Here is a 17,726-nt window from a genome sequence, read left to right as displayed (position 1 = left end):
CCACTTTGAAATAGTCTGCTTTGAGATAGCCTTTCCTCGTGATCCTGCAGCATATGCTACTAGTAATTGCTCTGTCTTCCTGAAAACTTTAGTTCTGTCCAAGTAGAATATAAGCTGTCCGTGTACGTCCAAGGAATGCAGAATTCTCTCCCCATTGTTCTGTGGATTTGGATAAAAAGTTGGCAGATGAATAGTTTGGTTAAGAGCCACACTGGACACCACTTTAGGCATAAATGTCGGGTTTGTCCTCAGAGAAACCCTGCCTGGATAAAACATGATAAAAGGTTCCACAGCCATGAGTGCCTGTAGCTTTGAAACTTGTCTTGCAGAAGTTATTGCTAGGAACAGAGCTGTTTTCCAAGATAAAAACTTTATATCAGCTGTAGCAGCTGGCTCAAAAGGAGGCAGGGTGAGGTTTTCCAAAACATAGTTGAGGTCCCATGCGGGTATTGGTGATCTCCTTGGAGGCCTTAAATTTTTGGCTCCTCTGAGGTACTGCATTAATAAAGGATGAGAAATGATTGGTGGCTCTGTATTGTAATGAGCCGAAATGGCAGAGGCATGAATTTTAATTGATGAAAAAGATAGGCCTTTGTCCAGCATCTCAGTTAAGTATTGCAAAATCTGAGAAATATTTGGTACAGCTGTATCAGTTCCTTGTACCTGGCTCCAAGCACAGAATCTCTTCCATTTTCTAGTACTAGGCCTTCTGCCTTCCAAAATGACATCCATCACAGCTTTACTGAGAGTTGTGTTTTGTATGATTACATTATCCGCCATGCTGCCAGGTTTAAAGTCCTGAGTTGGCTGTGCAGGATCTGACTGTTTTGCTGGGACAGTTGATGGGGTATTTGAGGTAAGGTCCAAGCTGGGCATTGAGACAAATTCCTTAGGATTGGATAACAGTATTGGTGGGGCCAGTCTGGGGCAATCAGTAGCATCTTTGGCTTCACCTGTCTGACCTTTAGGAGTACCCTGGGGAGGAGTGGCAGTGGAGGAAAAGCATATACTGATAGGTTTTTTCCAGCTGAAAGATTGGACATCCATTTTCCATGCTTGTCTGTGATAAGTCCTTGTGCAGAATCTTTTTAGTTGGTAGTTGTGAGGGGAGGCAAACAGATCTATGTCTGGGCATCCCCATTTCTTTGTTATCATGCTGAAGACTTGTGGATCCAGCTGCCACTCATGGGGATCCATGAGGTTTCCGCTTAGTTTGTCTGCCAGAGTATTTTCCTTTCCTGGCAGGAATTGTGCCTGCAGATGTACTTGGTAAGTCAAAGCTGTGTCCCACAAAGTCATGGCTAGTCTGCAAAGGGGGTAAGAATGTGTGCCCCCCTGCTTGTTTATATACCACATGACCGTGGTGTTGTCTGTCTTTATCAGTAGTTGCCCCGGATGAAGTAGGTCCTTGAAGACTGTCAGGGCATTTTGAACAGCTAGCATCTCTTTTTGATTGATATGTAGATGCATTTGGCTTGAAGACCATGTGCCCTGAATGCATCTTCCTGCCCTGTGTGGCCCCCAGGCATAATCTGATGCATCCGTTGTTAGTGTCTGCCTGACTGGGGGTAATCTGAATGGCTGTCCCTTGTTCTGGTGACAAGCCTTCACCCACCATCGAAACTCCTATTGCAGGCAGGGAATGAGAGTAATCATTGTCTCCAGGCTGTGGCAATGTTGAGTCCAAACACTTTTTAGGTACCATTGAAGTTTCCTCATATGTAGTCTTGAATATGGAATTAGTAGGATGCAGGATGCCATGAAGCCCAAAGCCTGCAGAATTTTTCTTGCAGATAACTGGGCCTTTGTTGCCAACATCTTGAAATAGGTAGTCAGTTGCCTTTGTTTGTCTGGCGTGAGATAAGCCATCTGGGAAGTTGTATTTAAGCTAGCACCCAGGAATATTATCTCTTGAGAGGGTACTAGTTTTGATTTCTTTTCGTTGACTGTGTACCCTAGGCATGTTAGAAGTCTTTTCACAAACGCCAGATGCTGTAGAAGAATGTCCTTGTTCTCTGCTTGAATTAGACAGTCGTCCAAGTAAGGATATATTTGTATTCCTCTTTATCTGCAGAATGCAATTACTGGTGCCAGGCACTTTGTAAAGACCCTGGGCGCAGTAGATAAGCCAAAGGGCAGTGCAGAGAATTGGTAATGCATTGAGCCAGCCTTGAATCTGAGGCATCTTCTGCATGATTGTCTGACTGGGACATGCAGGTATGCCTCTTTTAGGTCTAAAGTCACAAGCCAAGCATTCTTGCCCAGCATGGGCAGAAGCTACTGCAAAGTTAACATTTTGAATTTTGGTATATCCAGGAATGTGTTCAGAATAGACAAGTCCAGTATTGGTCTCCAGGCCTTGTCCTTTCTGGGTACCAAGAACAGTCCTGAGTAAAATCTTTGTCCCTGCTCTTGCTCTGGTACTTGATGAATGGCCCCCATGTCCATGAGGGATGAAACTTGCTTTTGTGCCTCTGCCCATTGATTTTTTGGCAGATCTGGCCAGCCGTTTGCCTTTGGCAGGGTATGGAAATGGAACTTGTAGCCTTGTGACACTATGTTTAGAACCCACTTGTCCTGGGTTATAATGTGCCAATTTTGAGAAAAAAGTGCTAATTTTCCCCCTAAGGGTGCTGCCAGGAGATAAGTGCTTGGTGTAGGCAGAGGGAAGTCATTGGGACTGTTTCCTGCAAGGTTGTGATTTGTCTTCTCCAACTTTGGAGGTAGAAGCACCCCATTGCTTTGATCTGTATGAACCTTGCACCTGGGATATGCCTCTAGGGCATCTGGATCTGCCCATTTGAGGTCTGTCTAACACAGGAAAGGACCAATTCTTTGTAGGCCAGTGTCTACTAAACCTAGGTGGCTGCACTTGTAAAAAATCGTTGACAGTTTGCATAGATTTAGCTTTGTCCTCCATTTTCTTTAACACCTCTTCTGCCTTAACACCAAACAAAGTATCATGCTGTAAAGGTGCATCTAATAATTTAACTTTCACATGGTCAGGCAGATTTTGTTCCTTTAACCAAGCATGCCTCCTAATTACAGAACCCATAACTGCGGCCTTGCAGGTGGCCTCCAAAGAATTAAAACCACATTGCAAAGTATGCTTTCCAACTTGTTCAACTGCATGCAATAAATCCTGCATTTCTTTGTTTTCTGCACATTCAGCGTTTAACAACATTTTCTGTTTAAGCAATGCCATGACATGTTGCTGATATTTGAGCATATGAAACTGACAGTTTAAGGCCCTTATAGCCAAGGCAGCAGATGTGTAAACCATTTTTCCCCATCTATCCAGTGCCCTAGAATCTCTGTCAGTGGGGGTAGGGCTTTTTGCAGCGGAAGCCTTAACTCCTTTGGGACCCTGTGAAATAGTCTCTGGATCTGCAGCAGGGTTTTTAAAAAGGAATTTATGAGAGTCAGGAACCCTGTAATATCTATCAGGCTTAACAGGAGCTGGAGGTAAGGAGAGTCAGGGGTAAGACTAGACTCCGAAAACACATCATCTACAATGTCTAACACAGGTGGAATGGCTAGAGACCTGTGTTGAGGAAGTAAAAGGAAATCTCCGAGCCTCTTTTTAGATTCTGAAAAATCTTGGCTCTCCCAGTGGAAATGCTCCCTTGTGGTATGCAAGGTTTCCCCAAAAGAATAGTCCTCTGGAGGAGAAGCTGAAGGTATAGATTCTTCAGCATCAGAATCCTCATGGGGGGGGGGGGGGAGAATATTCCTGATCAGAAGAGGAATCAGAAGAAATAGAAACCTGATCTGAAGATTCATAGCCAGTCTCTTGCCTAGGCCTCTTATCAGGAGGGGGATGGGAACCCCTGATCAAGGTAATCAAGTCTTCAGCCATTTTGAGCATCTGTTTTTTGGGCATAGAGGCCTGTCCATGTGGCTCTTGAGTTTGTTTCTTTGCTTTAGAAGGTGCTTTAGTCTTTGCCTTTGAAGCTGAAGTAGGTTTAATGTAAAGATGTTTAGGTCTGAATACACCCTCAGAAGCCGGTGCCTGCTCAGCGGCTCCAGACCCGTCTGAGGGAATAGTATCCGAGGCTCCAATACCTTGAGTTTCCAGTGGCATGGCCGACTCCACGTGGGAGACGGTAGCAGCCTGCTACTCTAAAGTAGCAGGCGTCAGGGGCTGCAAAAGCGCCTCAAAGAGAACCGGCGAACCAGCGACTGGCTTAGGAGAAGCTTCATCGTCGGTTTTGGGCCTCGGTTGTTTATCTCTCTCCTTTTCTTTGCATTTTTTGTGAACTCCGGTGGTCGGATGGCTATTCGATGACATTTCTGGATAATTAAACCGGCGTCTAAAATAGTTTAAAGCAAAATCATACAGACGCTTAACAGTGCGTTGGTTAAATCTAGCACAAAACTGACAATCAGAAACATTGTGATCAGGGCCTAGGCAAGGAATACAGTAAGAATGAAAGTCCTTATGAGGTATTTGCTTTCCACAAGAAATACAATTATTTACTTTTTCTGACATCGGTCTGGAGCAAGAAAAAAGTTTCCCCAATGGGGTACTTCGCTTTATTGAAGACTTCGGATCTGAAATTCGAATACGAAAATCTCAGGAGTCGGACGACCGGCACATGTGAACTGCTTCTGCTTAGGGCACCGCGCAGCAAGAAAGACTAAAGAAAATGGTGTTGGCTGCTTCTTTTATACCCCTGACGACCTGACATCAGGGAAGGGGTGACAGCAGCCAATGCAGGACTCAAGACTTTGGAATTCAGGCCGACTGAGGGCAACCTGCGAGCAGGATTACCCAAATGTAATGACTGCAACAGTGAAACACGAAGAACATCAGAGACTGGCAGTAGGATGCATACTGTGGGACAGATGAAGAAATTAAGACATCACATTAGAGACCAAAGTAGCACCAATTGCAGAGAAGGTCAAAGACAACAGATTGGAGTAGTTGGTGCACATGCAGAAAAGCAGAAGATAATCTAGTGAAGATGATTTGGGTCAAAGAGGAAGACACAAGAGGAAATAAGGGCATCCAGCAAAGAGATGGATGGATTGTGTAAGAGAAGACGAGCAACAGTCAGGCATGACTGTCAAAGAAGGTAGAAGAGTGGTACTGAGTTGAGACAGAGGGCAACAGTTGACATGACACTCTGACCCATATGTAGAATAAAATGGGGGAAAAGGGGGCAGATGATGAAGTGGAATTTGGGACAGAGTGCCATAGTCTGGCTATGCAGTGTGAATATAGATTTTGTCCAATACTTTTTTGGTTTACAGATTTCAAGCAGTTTGAAACTTGCCTAAACATGGGCTACACTCTTGGCTAGGCTTATACGGGCCTCGGGGTCAATAGCCTAGTAACCTCCTATGAAAGTGCAGAGGGCAATCTGGAATACAGTGATGAAATACTAAGAAGATAAAAGGGCAGGTAGTGAGATTATATATTTTATGGGTTAGAAGGGTGTATGGACTAGTCGATATACTTTTAACCATATGACAGCATGCAATGCAAAGCAATGATGAGTTTTATGTGGCAGGTTAGCTGCAAGTCTAGCTCTCTTTATTATATCATTGACCCAGTTGTGATTTAAGAGAGCTCTGAACGTTAGAGTCAAAGCAGGTGAGCCACAGTGAACAGGGGGTAAAAGACAAGAGTGAGCTAGGGTGATTCTACTAGGAGCAAGATTTTTTGTTTGTTTTTTTTTGTTTGTTTGCTCTATGTAGCAGACCTAGCTTTTGACAAGTTTTGTATATATATTTTTTATGTGAAGATCAAACTTTAACTAGTCATTTATTGTGACTGAGCAATTTGGTATGTGTAACTACTTCAGTAACTATTGTTGAGAGGTAATGTGGAAGCTACTTTTAGTACTGGCTTGGTACTTAGTAAAATAGTAGTAAAGTCTTTTTGGGATTAAAAAAAGTTGGTATTGATGCAGCCACAGTTCAACATGAATTGAAGTCATCGTGCGTCACAGACTAGTTGTAGTGGGTAGTCAGATGAGCAGTTAAGAGTCGAATCATCTGCATACTGAATAAGGCAAACTTGTTGAGGGAAGATATATAGGTTACTCATGAAAATGTTAGAGCAGTGGACCAAGAGAATAGAGCCTTGAGGAACACCCACTAGAAGAAAAGGAGAGAGCCATTTGACAGATTGATATATTTCAGATAGGTAGCTGAATAACCATAGAGAAGTGGATATTCAGACTTTCTGGAAGAACAGAGAGGATTGCCAGGGTGGGAGGGGGGAACAAATTTTCTTTAACAGCCATCCTGACTTACTGGATTGTCCTTGTTTTTGGGAGATTTCAGGGTTCTTCTTGGAATCCCCATGCCATTTCCTCGTAAAAGTCTGTTTACCTTCATTTTGTTGAGACCGTTTATTCTGATTCTTACCAAAACTAATGAAGAGTTAGAAAATCCCTAGAAAAATCAGGCAAAGGAGGAATGAAAATCTTAGAGATTCTCTATATCAACTCATTCAACACACTATCACCTATGTAGCAGGGGGCCAAAAACTGTATTTTTCCAAAGGCCAATGGAAATCTCATTTTCATCATCATCTGGGAGGTTCTGAGAATGCAGGCATGCAAACCTCTTCAAAACAGCAACTGTGACTATATCCCTTGAAGAAGTATCAAGATTCATACACACACTGTATACAATGAGTAGTGACTTGAACAGAAGAAATTAAATTATGTAAAGTAAATTCTGCCTCATAAGAAGAAACTGCAGAGAAATCATTCCTCGCACTTTCAGAATTAGTCAGAAAAAATATCCTGACAATTCAAAATTCTGAAAAATCAAAGTTGCAGAAGCATACACTTTGCTCCAAACTTATCAATAACCTTCCCATTCTCATCAGAAACAGTAGGACTGGAAAAAAGTAAGTGTTTAGCAGCAAAAGGATGAACTAAAGCTATTAACTGTTGGATCAGGTTTGGGAGGAGTGCATAAAAACAAAGACTGAGGAACTTTATATGTCCTATCTGCTTTTCAAGGCAGCAAGCTGACTGTCAGGAAAACATTAGGCAGTAACAGATACACATCCTCCAAAGCTGACAGAACTCGAGGAAGGGTGCAAGTTATGGAAATTCTTTGTGCAACATCAGTGTTCTCCCACTGCAAACAATGGCACATTGTAGAAAAAGTCAGAGAGAGAGAAATACCCCCCCCCCCCCGAGAGTCAAAAACGGAGCTCTCCTCCGAGTCTGAAGCCTTCCCTATTCCCTTGCCCAGGAGTGACAACAGTGGCTCTCCCTTACCTGATGACAGAGTCCTCAACAGCCAGAGAGGACATGGTTAATTCCCCCCCGTCCATATTGTAGGTACTACACCAGTGGGATCCAGGATAAAAGATGAGTGGTCTGTGGTACAATAAAAGGCCACCAGCAGAGTAACCAAACTGAAGCTCAGGCAAATTGCTAGCCTGTTGTAATAGCAAAGGCTGCCTGCATAACTTTTTCTTTTTGTGGCTGGGAGGAGGACCTACTATGGGACCAAAAGACTGTGCCATGGTCGAACTGAAAATGGTGCCTCTTTCCCAGAGGAAACGAGCAGCAAATGCCAGTAAAGAAAGTCTTAAGAAGCCATTTTTCACAAACACAGTAAAAAGCACTTTAATACACCTTGCCAGCCCTACAAAGTAAAATAAACACAATTTCTCCACAGAAAAATGGTTTTCAGTAATTTAAACAACTTTTAAACTGACAGGAAAAACAAGTGCTCTCATGTTTAAAAGTATAGTGCAGTCTCATTACAGTCTGTTACAATGCAAACTCCTAGCTTTAAAATAACCTTACTGAAGAAAAAAGTATAAATTTTAAACAATTATTAAATGGAAGAATTTCTTCCCCAAGTAATTTATCTGCCCAGCAAAGGAGCAGAACAAGCTGACTGTCGATCCTCAAAAGCCTCGGAGGAACATACTCTTCTGCAGCAGTGAAGCTCTTAAGGACTCGGTGTCCAAACCCGTCTTTTAGTCAGCTCAGCTTGAGCTGCCCGACAATTTGGGTGCAAGGAAGGTGCCCTGAAACTTTGGAACCTGGCCGGCAGTTGTACCCTTTGCAGGATATAACCCATACAGTTAAGGCTACTGCAGCAGTGATCAATGAGATGAAAATATACTGCTGCTAGCGTAACATTTCTACTTCTCCATTTTAACTGTATCACCACATATCTACCATTTATCTTTACTTTCAGTTTCTATTTGAAGTCCCATGCTCTTACTAGACAAGTATTACTCCTTGGCTTCTATTCTAGTTTCATCCATGCTGGAGAAGTGTCCCACCATTTAGACTTCTTCTAAAAATGTTTCATGCTCTTTTCTCATTAAATGCGTCTCCTGCAGCATTATCTCTTATGCCCATGATATCTGCATACATCTTGTATCCGCTTCCTTTTTACTGGGTTAATTAACCCATGAACATTTCATGATATTATTCTCACATCTTGAATACAGGCTATCCCAATCCCTGAGTCTGGGGCTCTGCATGATCTCCTGGGTCCCTTACATCCACATTTTCACTTTCATTAGTCTTCCCCTCTCTAATTTAACTATGTCAAGTAATACTCGCACATCAATCTAAGTAATTTCCATATACAACACATACACAGCTTTAAAACTAAACACCTACATCCCCCTACTTGAATAATATATTTACAGTCTGATACATTACCCTCCCTTTCTGAGCATCTGTTCTCTACAAGCAGCACCTGATGTAGTCATTTAACTCTTTTTGCAGGTCTCATAACTCCCTACGACATCCCACCATGCATCTTCCATATTATAGGACTATTATCTCATCCCTTCTAAAACAACCCTTTCATCTCACATTAAGTGTGTTGATTACTGCTTTGTAGCTAGTCCTACTACTGTCACCTCCCCTTCACATCTTTCAACAGTGCTTGTTAACTGACTCACTTAAACCTAGAACGTCTATTCCTCACCTCTCCCCCCCTCCTGTTTTGTTGTTATGGAGGAATCCCCCACTCTCCTTTGATGCTTTTCTGCATACATGCACTTCATAACTCCAGTCTATTATGTTTAAATTTGACTGCTTCCATTCCTTTTTGTTTGTTGCATACTTAAACGTAGTTATTATCTTCAGTGAGAGCCCGTAGTAGTTTCAACATTTTACAGTTCCCTGTGACATATTTCACATTGGTCATGTTTAGTCTCGTTCATAGACACTTTATACATCTATCCTGCACATTTAACGGGGAGAACAGAAGAAGACATGAAAAAAGAATAAAAGGCAAAGAAATAATGCCTACTTTATATGCCACACTTTTTAAATACATAAACTGGCCTAAGAGTACACTAATTTCAAGAGTCCCATCAATCCCTCAGGAGGTGTTCATCTCTGATTTGTCTTCTATTACTGTATCAGTCATTGCCTTAGCCTGTGCATTCTTCTTGAAATGTTCCTCCATTTGCTGTTTTCTCTACCACCATCCACTGAAATACTGGGAACTGCTATGTCAGCAGTCTCTCATTCAGTGCCTTCCTTTTACTCACTCATTTCTCAATTAGAAAACTTGGTCTGTCTGCTTTACCTTTTACTTTTTGGTTTGGATGTTAGTTGGGATATTCTGCCAACACATTAATGGTCATGGACATCAGCTCACTGTAAAGACTCTGTGTTTCTCAAGTATCACCACAGTCCACTTATGCTGTGCTGACAAGGTCATAAGGCACCCAAAACATGCGCATCCACAGCTACTGAGGTTTGGCTTTACTGACCTGAATGTATCCACAAAGACTTAAAAAAATAAATAAAATGTCATGGGCATTCAGAAGCCATATAGCGGAACACTATGTTCTTAAGAGGTCATTTGCATACTATCCCATGAACCTCTATTACAGGAGGTTTAAGGCATCACACAGTGAAAACTGTAGGTTGGCTAGGTTTTTCCTGTAGTTTTTACTTATATGTGGTTAATGGAAACTACAGAATGGGACTGGCTGAAAAGACAAAGTGGATTAAGTAATTGTTTACAATGGGGAAGATGTACACAGTCCACTGAGGGGAACAGTAAGCACAGAAATGATACAAGAAAAATTATAACTGACTACATCTATATAGTTAAGCAATATGCCCTGTGGTGAGACATCTGCACTTACATTGTTCTATTAGGTGCTGTTTGAATTCAGATCTGAACTTTGTGTATGTAGTCTGTGATTTTACTTATGTAGTGAGTTACTGACTGCCATAATTTGGCAGCAAGTACAGAGAAGCTATAGTCAGTAGAATGTAACTAAGCTGGGTGTTAAAAGTATAGGGGTTTCTGTGGCATGGCTTCTAAAACCACAGTTAGGGTTTGAGGCAATTAGTCCCATAATAAAAGGGGATGGGTTTTTCTTGGTGTAATAGTTTGAAGAGAAAAGAGCCAGATGGAGGTTCTCTCTAACTTGTACAGGAAAGCCAGTTAGCTCTGTCTAGGTAACTGTAGTGACACTTGTGCTGGGCAATCAGTCTCATAATAAAAAGGGGATGGGATTTCCTTGGTATAGTATGAAGAGAGAAGAGCCAGAAGCGGCTCCCTCGGACTTGTGACAACTCTGCCCAGGTCAATGCAGTGACATTTGTGTTGGTGGCAACTGTCAATGAATATGCAAATTCTGTTAGATAAATTTAATAAGTTGGAAGTGTTTTTCCGTGAGGTGGTGGCAAATAAGGATAGACCATATTCCAGTTGGCAAGGAGGACATCTTTACCTATGGCTGCCCAGCTGATCTTGAGAGAAACTGTGATATCTTTTGTGCTCAAAATAACAGGTAGTTGATTTTGCTTCTAAGCTTTTGAATGTGGTCTTGAGAGTGGAGGGACTGACCAAATGAAATATCTAGGTATCTAAATTAAGTGGTGATTGTGATCAGGTTGCTGTCTAGGTCTTTAATACGGAGTGTGTTTGGCCTTTACTAAGCCTTTTCTTAGCTCTGAAGAACATGAATTTTTTTTAGGGATGAGTATTTGAGTACAGAAACTTAGTTATAGTAGGTCATTTTGTAATTGGAACTGGATGACGTTATGAGCAGGGCTAGACCTACAGAAAACCATGTCATCTGCATATATGAGGAGTTGAAGTTGAGGCAGATCAAGTGGTCGTCCATTTATAAAAACGGAGAAAGGCAAATGGTGTAGTTAGGATCCCTGAGGCACGCCTGAGGAAGTGTAGACTGCATCTGACAAAAAAGGAGCTAATCTTTACAATGAAAGATCTATGGGATTGAGGTTGGCATAACAGTTAAGGTCTTTACCTCAAAGACACAAGATATACTTCTGAGGGAAATTGGCTAAGCTTAAAATGGCCCACAAGGTCAGTTAATCTACTACTTACCTATGAACCTAAGTGTTTGAACCATAAAGTAGTTTCTGGGATTATGCCAATGTCTTGAAGGTAGATTAGTAGAACTGAGTGGTAAACCATGTCAAAGGGTGAGCTTCTATTTATCCATGTTAGTGAACCTGCCATCAGTAAGGGTCCAGGGGGCAGTCATAGTACTTCCACCAGCCCAAAAGCTTTGTTGCTTTTGGGAAAGTAAGTGGTACCTGTTGAGATAAGCCACGGTGGTGCAGCAGTTAGCATTGCTGCCGGGCTGGCAACTCAACACCGTAAAAATCCACTGCTAATCATTAGCAGACCGGAGATCTGCTGTGATGACCCCTAACTGGAAAAAGCTGAAAGAAAGAAGTGGTACTTGTTGAGAGAGGTAGCAAGCTGGTTACAAATCAGTTTTTTGGAGGGGTCTTGTAAACAGTGTGAAGTATGGAGATGAGATGGAACTGACTGGAGAAGTGAGTTTGGATTCTTTAGGGAAAAATCTGACAAAAGCAGACTTCCAGACAGTGGGCATAGTGCTGGTGGTGAGACTTAGGCTGTGCATGTGTTTTAGTGGAGTCACTATGCAGTCCCTACACTGTTACAGGAAACATGTGCAAAGGTTGTCTGGTCCAGAGGAGGAGTTCAGCAGATTCCATTCAGTAGACATGCAATTTGCCTGTAAGAAAGTATTCTAGGAGGCTGGGATGTAGCTAGATAGAAGTGGATGAGTTAAGAAAAGAAATTAGGCTGGAGAAAACTTTAAGAAAGTGGTTGATGAAAGGTTACCAGTAGGATAATGAATGTGACCAGGAGATGACAGCTTCTTTCAGAAAGTTCTCCCAGTAAAGGTTATTCACCTAATTTCAGAAAAGTTTGGGTACTAAAGGAGACTGATTTGTCTTGATTTGAGATAGCATGATGTGTGTAGTGTTCACCAGTATTAGGAGAGGGATAAGTTTTTTTCTATTTTTTTCCAGGCTTTATCTCAGAGTCGCATAAAGTTTTACAGATCCGTAGTAAGCCATTCAGTTTTACTGTGTTTAAACAGCCTGGAAATTATGGAGAAGTCAGTGTTTTAAAAGGCTAGGAGACGTTGCATGAGTCGGTTGGCTGCCGTGTTGTGTCTTATTCCAAACATTGGGAAAACAGGCAGAGATAGGAAGTGGTACCATGACCCAGGCTAATGGGTAGAGATCACTGCATTCTTTTATGCATCACTGATGCGGTTTCAAATCATGCTGTACTTCTATTCTGAGGATCCAGTTTGGAAAATGTATGCATAGCGATCCAAGTACTGTCTTCACTAATGATTTGTGCACAGAAGGTTTTTGAGTAAGACTGCAGTTGTTGTTGCTACTCTATTACAGTGAGCCTTAAACTTATAGAAAGGCTTTTTTCACTAAAAGTTATAGCAAAAGGTACTGCTGCTGATTAGCCACCTGGAGTGTGTGTCTAGATACTGGCCTATCCCACTCCATAGACTTAAGGATACAAATAAGTCTGCCAGACAGTTCTATTATTGTAACATCTCAGATGTGTGCATCCAAGTTATGTAGAATACTCCCTCTCCTGTTGCAAAGGATAGGATAATATACTGGGCAATGGATGATTTTTGATTCAGTGTAAGTTCATAGGTCACCATAAGTACGAAGGAAGGGTTTGCCACAAGGGAAGTGCTGTCGCCAACAAAGACTGTGTTGGACTCCATTTATAGCAAAACTTGCAGCTCTGAAATCCTCTGAGTGAAGTGATACCTACTAAGAACTGGATTAGAATTAGTGCAAAAGTAGACTGAAAAGGAGGCAAGGTTAACTTTTTAAGCCTGAGGCTTTAGAAACAAGACTTCCTGGTAGGCTGAGATGAAAGGCAATTTAAGGAACAGTTTATATATACAAATGGAACAGATTACAATGTCCATGAGTAAGCAAGCTAATATAGCCAATGGAGATGAACTTTAATGGAAGAAAAAAAATAATGCAATATACTTTAATGTAACAGGAAGTAATATATTTAACAATAACACTCATAAATACATCAAAGCATCCCAGGAATGTTCACCAAACAGGGGCTAACACCAGGATCCTGTAACAAAATCCTTTCCACTTTTCTAGATAAGAATTTCCGGTGTTGAGCCTCTCTTCTACACTCCACAGTTGGAGAGAGTAAATATCTGTGAAAAACAAACCTGAAGACTTCTAAGCTTTGAGTATGGCAACCTTGAGATATGGCTATATGACAGACTCCTTTATGCTGTGTCAAGTAACTAATGTTGAGGGGGAGAGCCTAAGGCTTCTGAACCTGTTGAACTGTTGGGAAAGCACATCACTCTTGAACAAATGATGCTGTACAAAAGAATTTTGCTTAGTCTTCCAATGCTTTGGCCAGAGCACCTTGGGAATGCAAGAAAAGAAAGGAGGCAAGAAAGCATATAGCATCCCTTCATTACACTGAAAGGAAAAAGCACTCATCATTATAGTCCGCTTGCAGGGATACAGACAGCAGAAGTTGGAAGCTGGTGATTTTCTTTTAATAGAGAGGGATCTATTTTTGGAGATCCTTCAGCTTCTTGTACCTCAAGAACCCCCCCCCATCTTGTTTCATTTCTTACTATATGCTTAGGTTTCTGCTTAGACAGCTTGCTAACATGTTTTGTTTGCTGGGCATACAGGTTGTACACAGGCACATGTTAATGCTGACAGCAAGGCTCTACACCTCCAAGGCTAGGCAGTATGAAGGAAAAGCCTAAGTGCCCCCCTTGCTTGCTAACCTACCACATAATTTTAGTATTCTCAGTAGTGTTGCCCATTATCAACTTTAAGTACCCTGGGAAAAGGGCCAAACAGAAGGTCTAGACAGTATATAGTACTGCCATCACATTCTTCATGTTTATGTGCTTCATTAAGTGTCCTGGCTCTCAGGTGGCCCATGTGCACTCTCCATGCTAGTTCTGAGAGATCTGTGGTCATTTCCTGAGAGGGATCAGAGATTGTGAAGGCAGACATAGGTTGAAGATCACTTTTACTGACTACTGTCACAGCTTTAAATAGAGGTGCTACACTTTGGTGGGATGTCAGACATGTGATCACTCACCTTCACTGCCAGATGGTGTCAGTAAAGCATTGAGTGTGGATGCATATCTGGTGTCTCACCACTTTATCAAGCTTATCATGAATAAGAATAAAGCCCTTGTCTGAGACAACTTGAATAGCTTGCTATTAAGAAGTCACTTTGGTAACAGTGCTCCTTAGAAAGCTTCTTCAGCATAATGTCACATACTTTTACCTTCCTAACTTTCACTCATCAGGAACATGCCAGTCATCAAGTCTTGGTGCGCTATTGTTAAACTTTAGTAGGATACGTGAAGAACCTGAAAGAACAGCTTGAAAGCAGTCCCGTATTTTGCAATTATTTAACCTATAATCAACATTTTTCCTGCATTTCAAATTCTGTGTGTATTACTTTTTCAATTTCTTATATACTTTTTATTATATTTTCAAACAACAACATACAATATAATACTGTCCAGGTGCACCTTTAACCAGAGATTGTTAATTAACACCACTTTACAAACATATCTGCAAAAAAGTGACTGGTCTTCAGCAATAAGAGTTATAATTCACATATAAGTTATACAATTTATTTTGAGGAAACACTCAATGAGGCAGAGTTCCAGTGAGCAACAGTCATCTTCTTTGTTGTAAAGGTGGCCAAATTATTTCTTTCCTTTCAGACCCTGAATAATACTTAAGGTTACTGAATATATAGCTTCATTTTCTCAAACTGCTATAATAAAACAATACTTCACTTATCTGCACTAAAGAACAATATCAGCAGCAGCAAGCAGCACATGCTGGATGATAACCACAATACCAATAGATGTGCTTGTTGGTAATAATAGTGCACTTTCAACACAGAAGAACTGGATCTCTCATCAAAAATGAAATCCTCTTAAAATGGCGTACATATGAAATAACTAAAAATAATACATATTCAGTCCTGGCAATGTATGTGGCAGGAAAGAACTGGAGCGAACTTGAACAGGCACAGCTTTGTTCAATGCATGGATAAAAAAACAACAGAAAAAAGACCTTCCAATGTCTCAATTGCTAAGAAGTAATTCTAACAGTATGCAAAATATCTGCTGCAGAAGTGACATGCAAATCAATGAAACAAAGTAAGTGCTGATGCTTAGACTGTTCAATCAAATATGAGTATGTCTGTGTGTAAATAAATAAAAGGTGCAGAGCTGTACAGTGCATTTTGGCTGTGCAATTAACATGCTTCTAGACTTGGTATTTTTTTCCTAGATTAGAGTCTACTAGTTGACCAATAAGTTTAAATGTAAATTACAAATTGTTATATTCAAGTTATAAACTGTTTACCTGGATACTTGCGTTTAAATGAAGTTACTCCAAGGTATTCACTGACTTGCTCCTGAAGCATGTAATACTCGCCAGTCTCATCTGGTGGCCATTTATATTCTATGAGATTTTCTGCTGGGAAGTAGTGAGAGCTAAAGGTAATAAAAAAAATTAAAGCATAAATATCAAAACAATTCCAAAAAAAAAAAATCCCTCTCTGTTAAGTTCAGGCAACAGAAACCAAATTTGCAGATTGTAATTATCTACCAAGTGCTCTTCAACTGATAAGTCTCCGCTTTTGACTATTATCACTTTGACGGACATTACTTACCTTATATATCCAGTGCTTAGCTACAAGAAGGGTCGTAAGTATGTATACTTTTTACATTACTTTCTCTGAAATTATTTATAGGAAAAACTATGGAATTGAGTATACAAATGGGAAAATCATCAAGAACAAAGCAGAAAGAAAGCTGAGGTAGTTATGCCGACAAATAATGATATAAAAGAAATGGAAGTAACAACTAGTAAGAAAGGATGCGTACTGCAATAACTGGAAGCAATATCACTCCTAGATAGTGGCAAGTTCTAGAGAAAGTTAGTAGGACAACATCAGACATAGCATTCACCATAAAGTACAGTTGTATACACTTACAATAAATGTAGATGTTCGAGTGTATTCACTGTTGTAGTCATCACATTTGGGTTATCTGCTTGCAGTAGCCCTCAATTCGGCCTGATTATCAAAGTCTTGGGTCCTGCATCGGTTGCTGTATCATCTTCCATGACGTCAGGTAATCAGGGGTATACAGCATGCAGCCGATGCCATTACATCAGTTTTTCCTGCCCCAGATGTCAGGTGCCGCCTCCATAATGGGAAGCAATGATATATGTATATATATATATATATATATATATATATATATATATATATATATAGATAGATATATAGATATATATATATATATATATATATATATACATATACATACAAGGTTACACCTCCAACAAAAAAGCAAATACACCAAAAAGCTTTAAGCATAGTAAGCAAGAACAGAGGTATAGCCAATAGAAGTCAGGGGGCTGGAGGAGGATAACTACGGCTGCAACAGTGAATACACTCGAACATCTACATTTATGGTAAGTGTACACAGCTGTACTATGTTCTTCGTGTTTCACTGTTGCAGTCATCACATTTGGGTAGATTCCCAAAGCTAAGTATGGGAGGAGGAAATGAGATAGCATTAGGACCAGCTATAAGGCCCTGCAATACTGCAGTGGCAAAGGCAGCTCTGGATTTAGAGAAAATTGGCAAATGGTAATGCTTGGTGAAGGTATGTAAAGAGCCCCAGGTAGCAGCTTCTAGGATGTCCCTGGTAGGGTCACCTCTGAGAAAGGCTGTAGAGGTAGATGCAGCCCTGCTTGAATGTCGTCTAATCCGCTGTGGTGGAGGTTTTCCATATTGCTTATGGCAGAAATTAATGCAATGGTCTATTCATTTTGAAATGATTTGCTTTGAAATGGCCTTCCCCTCTGCCCCTGCAGCAAATGCAACCAGCAGCTGTTCAAATTTCCTGAGAGGTTTAGTCCTGTCCAAATAAAATCTAAGTTGTCTGTGCACATCTAAGGAGTGCAGTATTCGTTCCCCTTTGTTCTGTGGATTAGAAAAGAAGGTTGGCAAATGAATGGACTGATTAAGGGCCACACTGGAAACTACCTTAGGCATGAAGGAGGGACTGGTCCTGAGGGACACCCTGTCTACATGAAAAATTATGAAAGACTCCACTGCCATGAGGGCTGTAATTCGGACACCCTTCTTGCTGAAGTGATGGCTAAAAGGAAGGCTGTTTTCCAAGAAAGGAATTTCAACTCTGCATTTGCAGCTGGCTCAAAAGGAGGTACAGTGAGTTTTTTCCAATACAAAGTTAAGGTTCCAGGCTGGAGTAGGGGCTCTCCTGGGTGGTCTTAAGTTTTTGGCCCCTCTGAGGAACTGCTTCAGCAGTGGATGAGAAAAGAGGGGTGGTTCTGTGTTGTAATGAGCTGAAATGGCTGAGG

General features: G+C 41.1%; 1 protein-coding gene across 1 annotated transcript in view; it reads right to left on the bottom strand.

The window, feature by feature from the left end:
- The window catches only part of PHF10 (PHD finger protein 10), a 539,251-nt gene that overhangs the window by 384,872 nt on the left and 136,653 nt on the right, over window positions 1-17,726 (bottom strand). The window contains exon 3 of the mRNA XM_044067805.1: window positions 15,693-15,823. Within this exon, the coding sequence (XP_043923740.1) occupies window positions 15,693-15,823 (131 nt within the window). The remainder of the gene's footprint in view (window positions 1-15,692; window positions 15,824-17,726) is intronic.

This window comes from Protopterus annectens, chromosome 1.part0 (assembly GCF_019279795.1).
Source record: "Protopterus annectens isolate FY-2018-M chromosome 1.part0, PAN1.0, whole genome shotgun sequence".
In the NCBI taxonomy this organism is placed as follows: Eukaryota; Metazoa; Chordata; order Ceratodontiformes; family Protopteridae; genus Protopterus; species Protopterus annectens.
The sequence above is the reverse complement of the archived record's forward strand: the minus strand, read 5'-3'. Positions and strand labels throughout refer to the sequence as shown.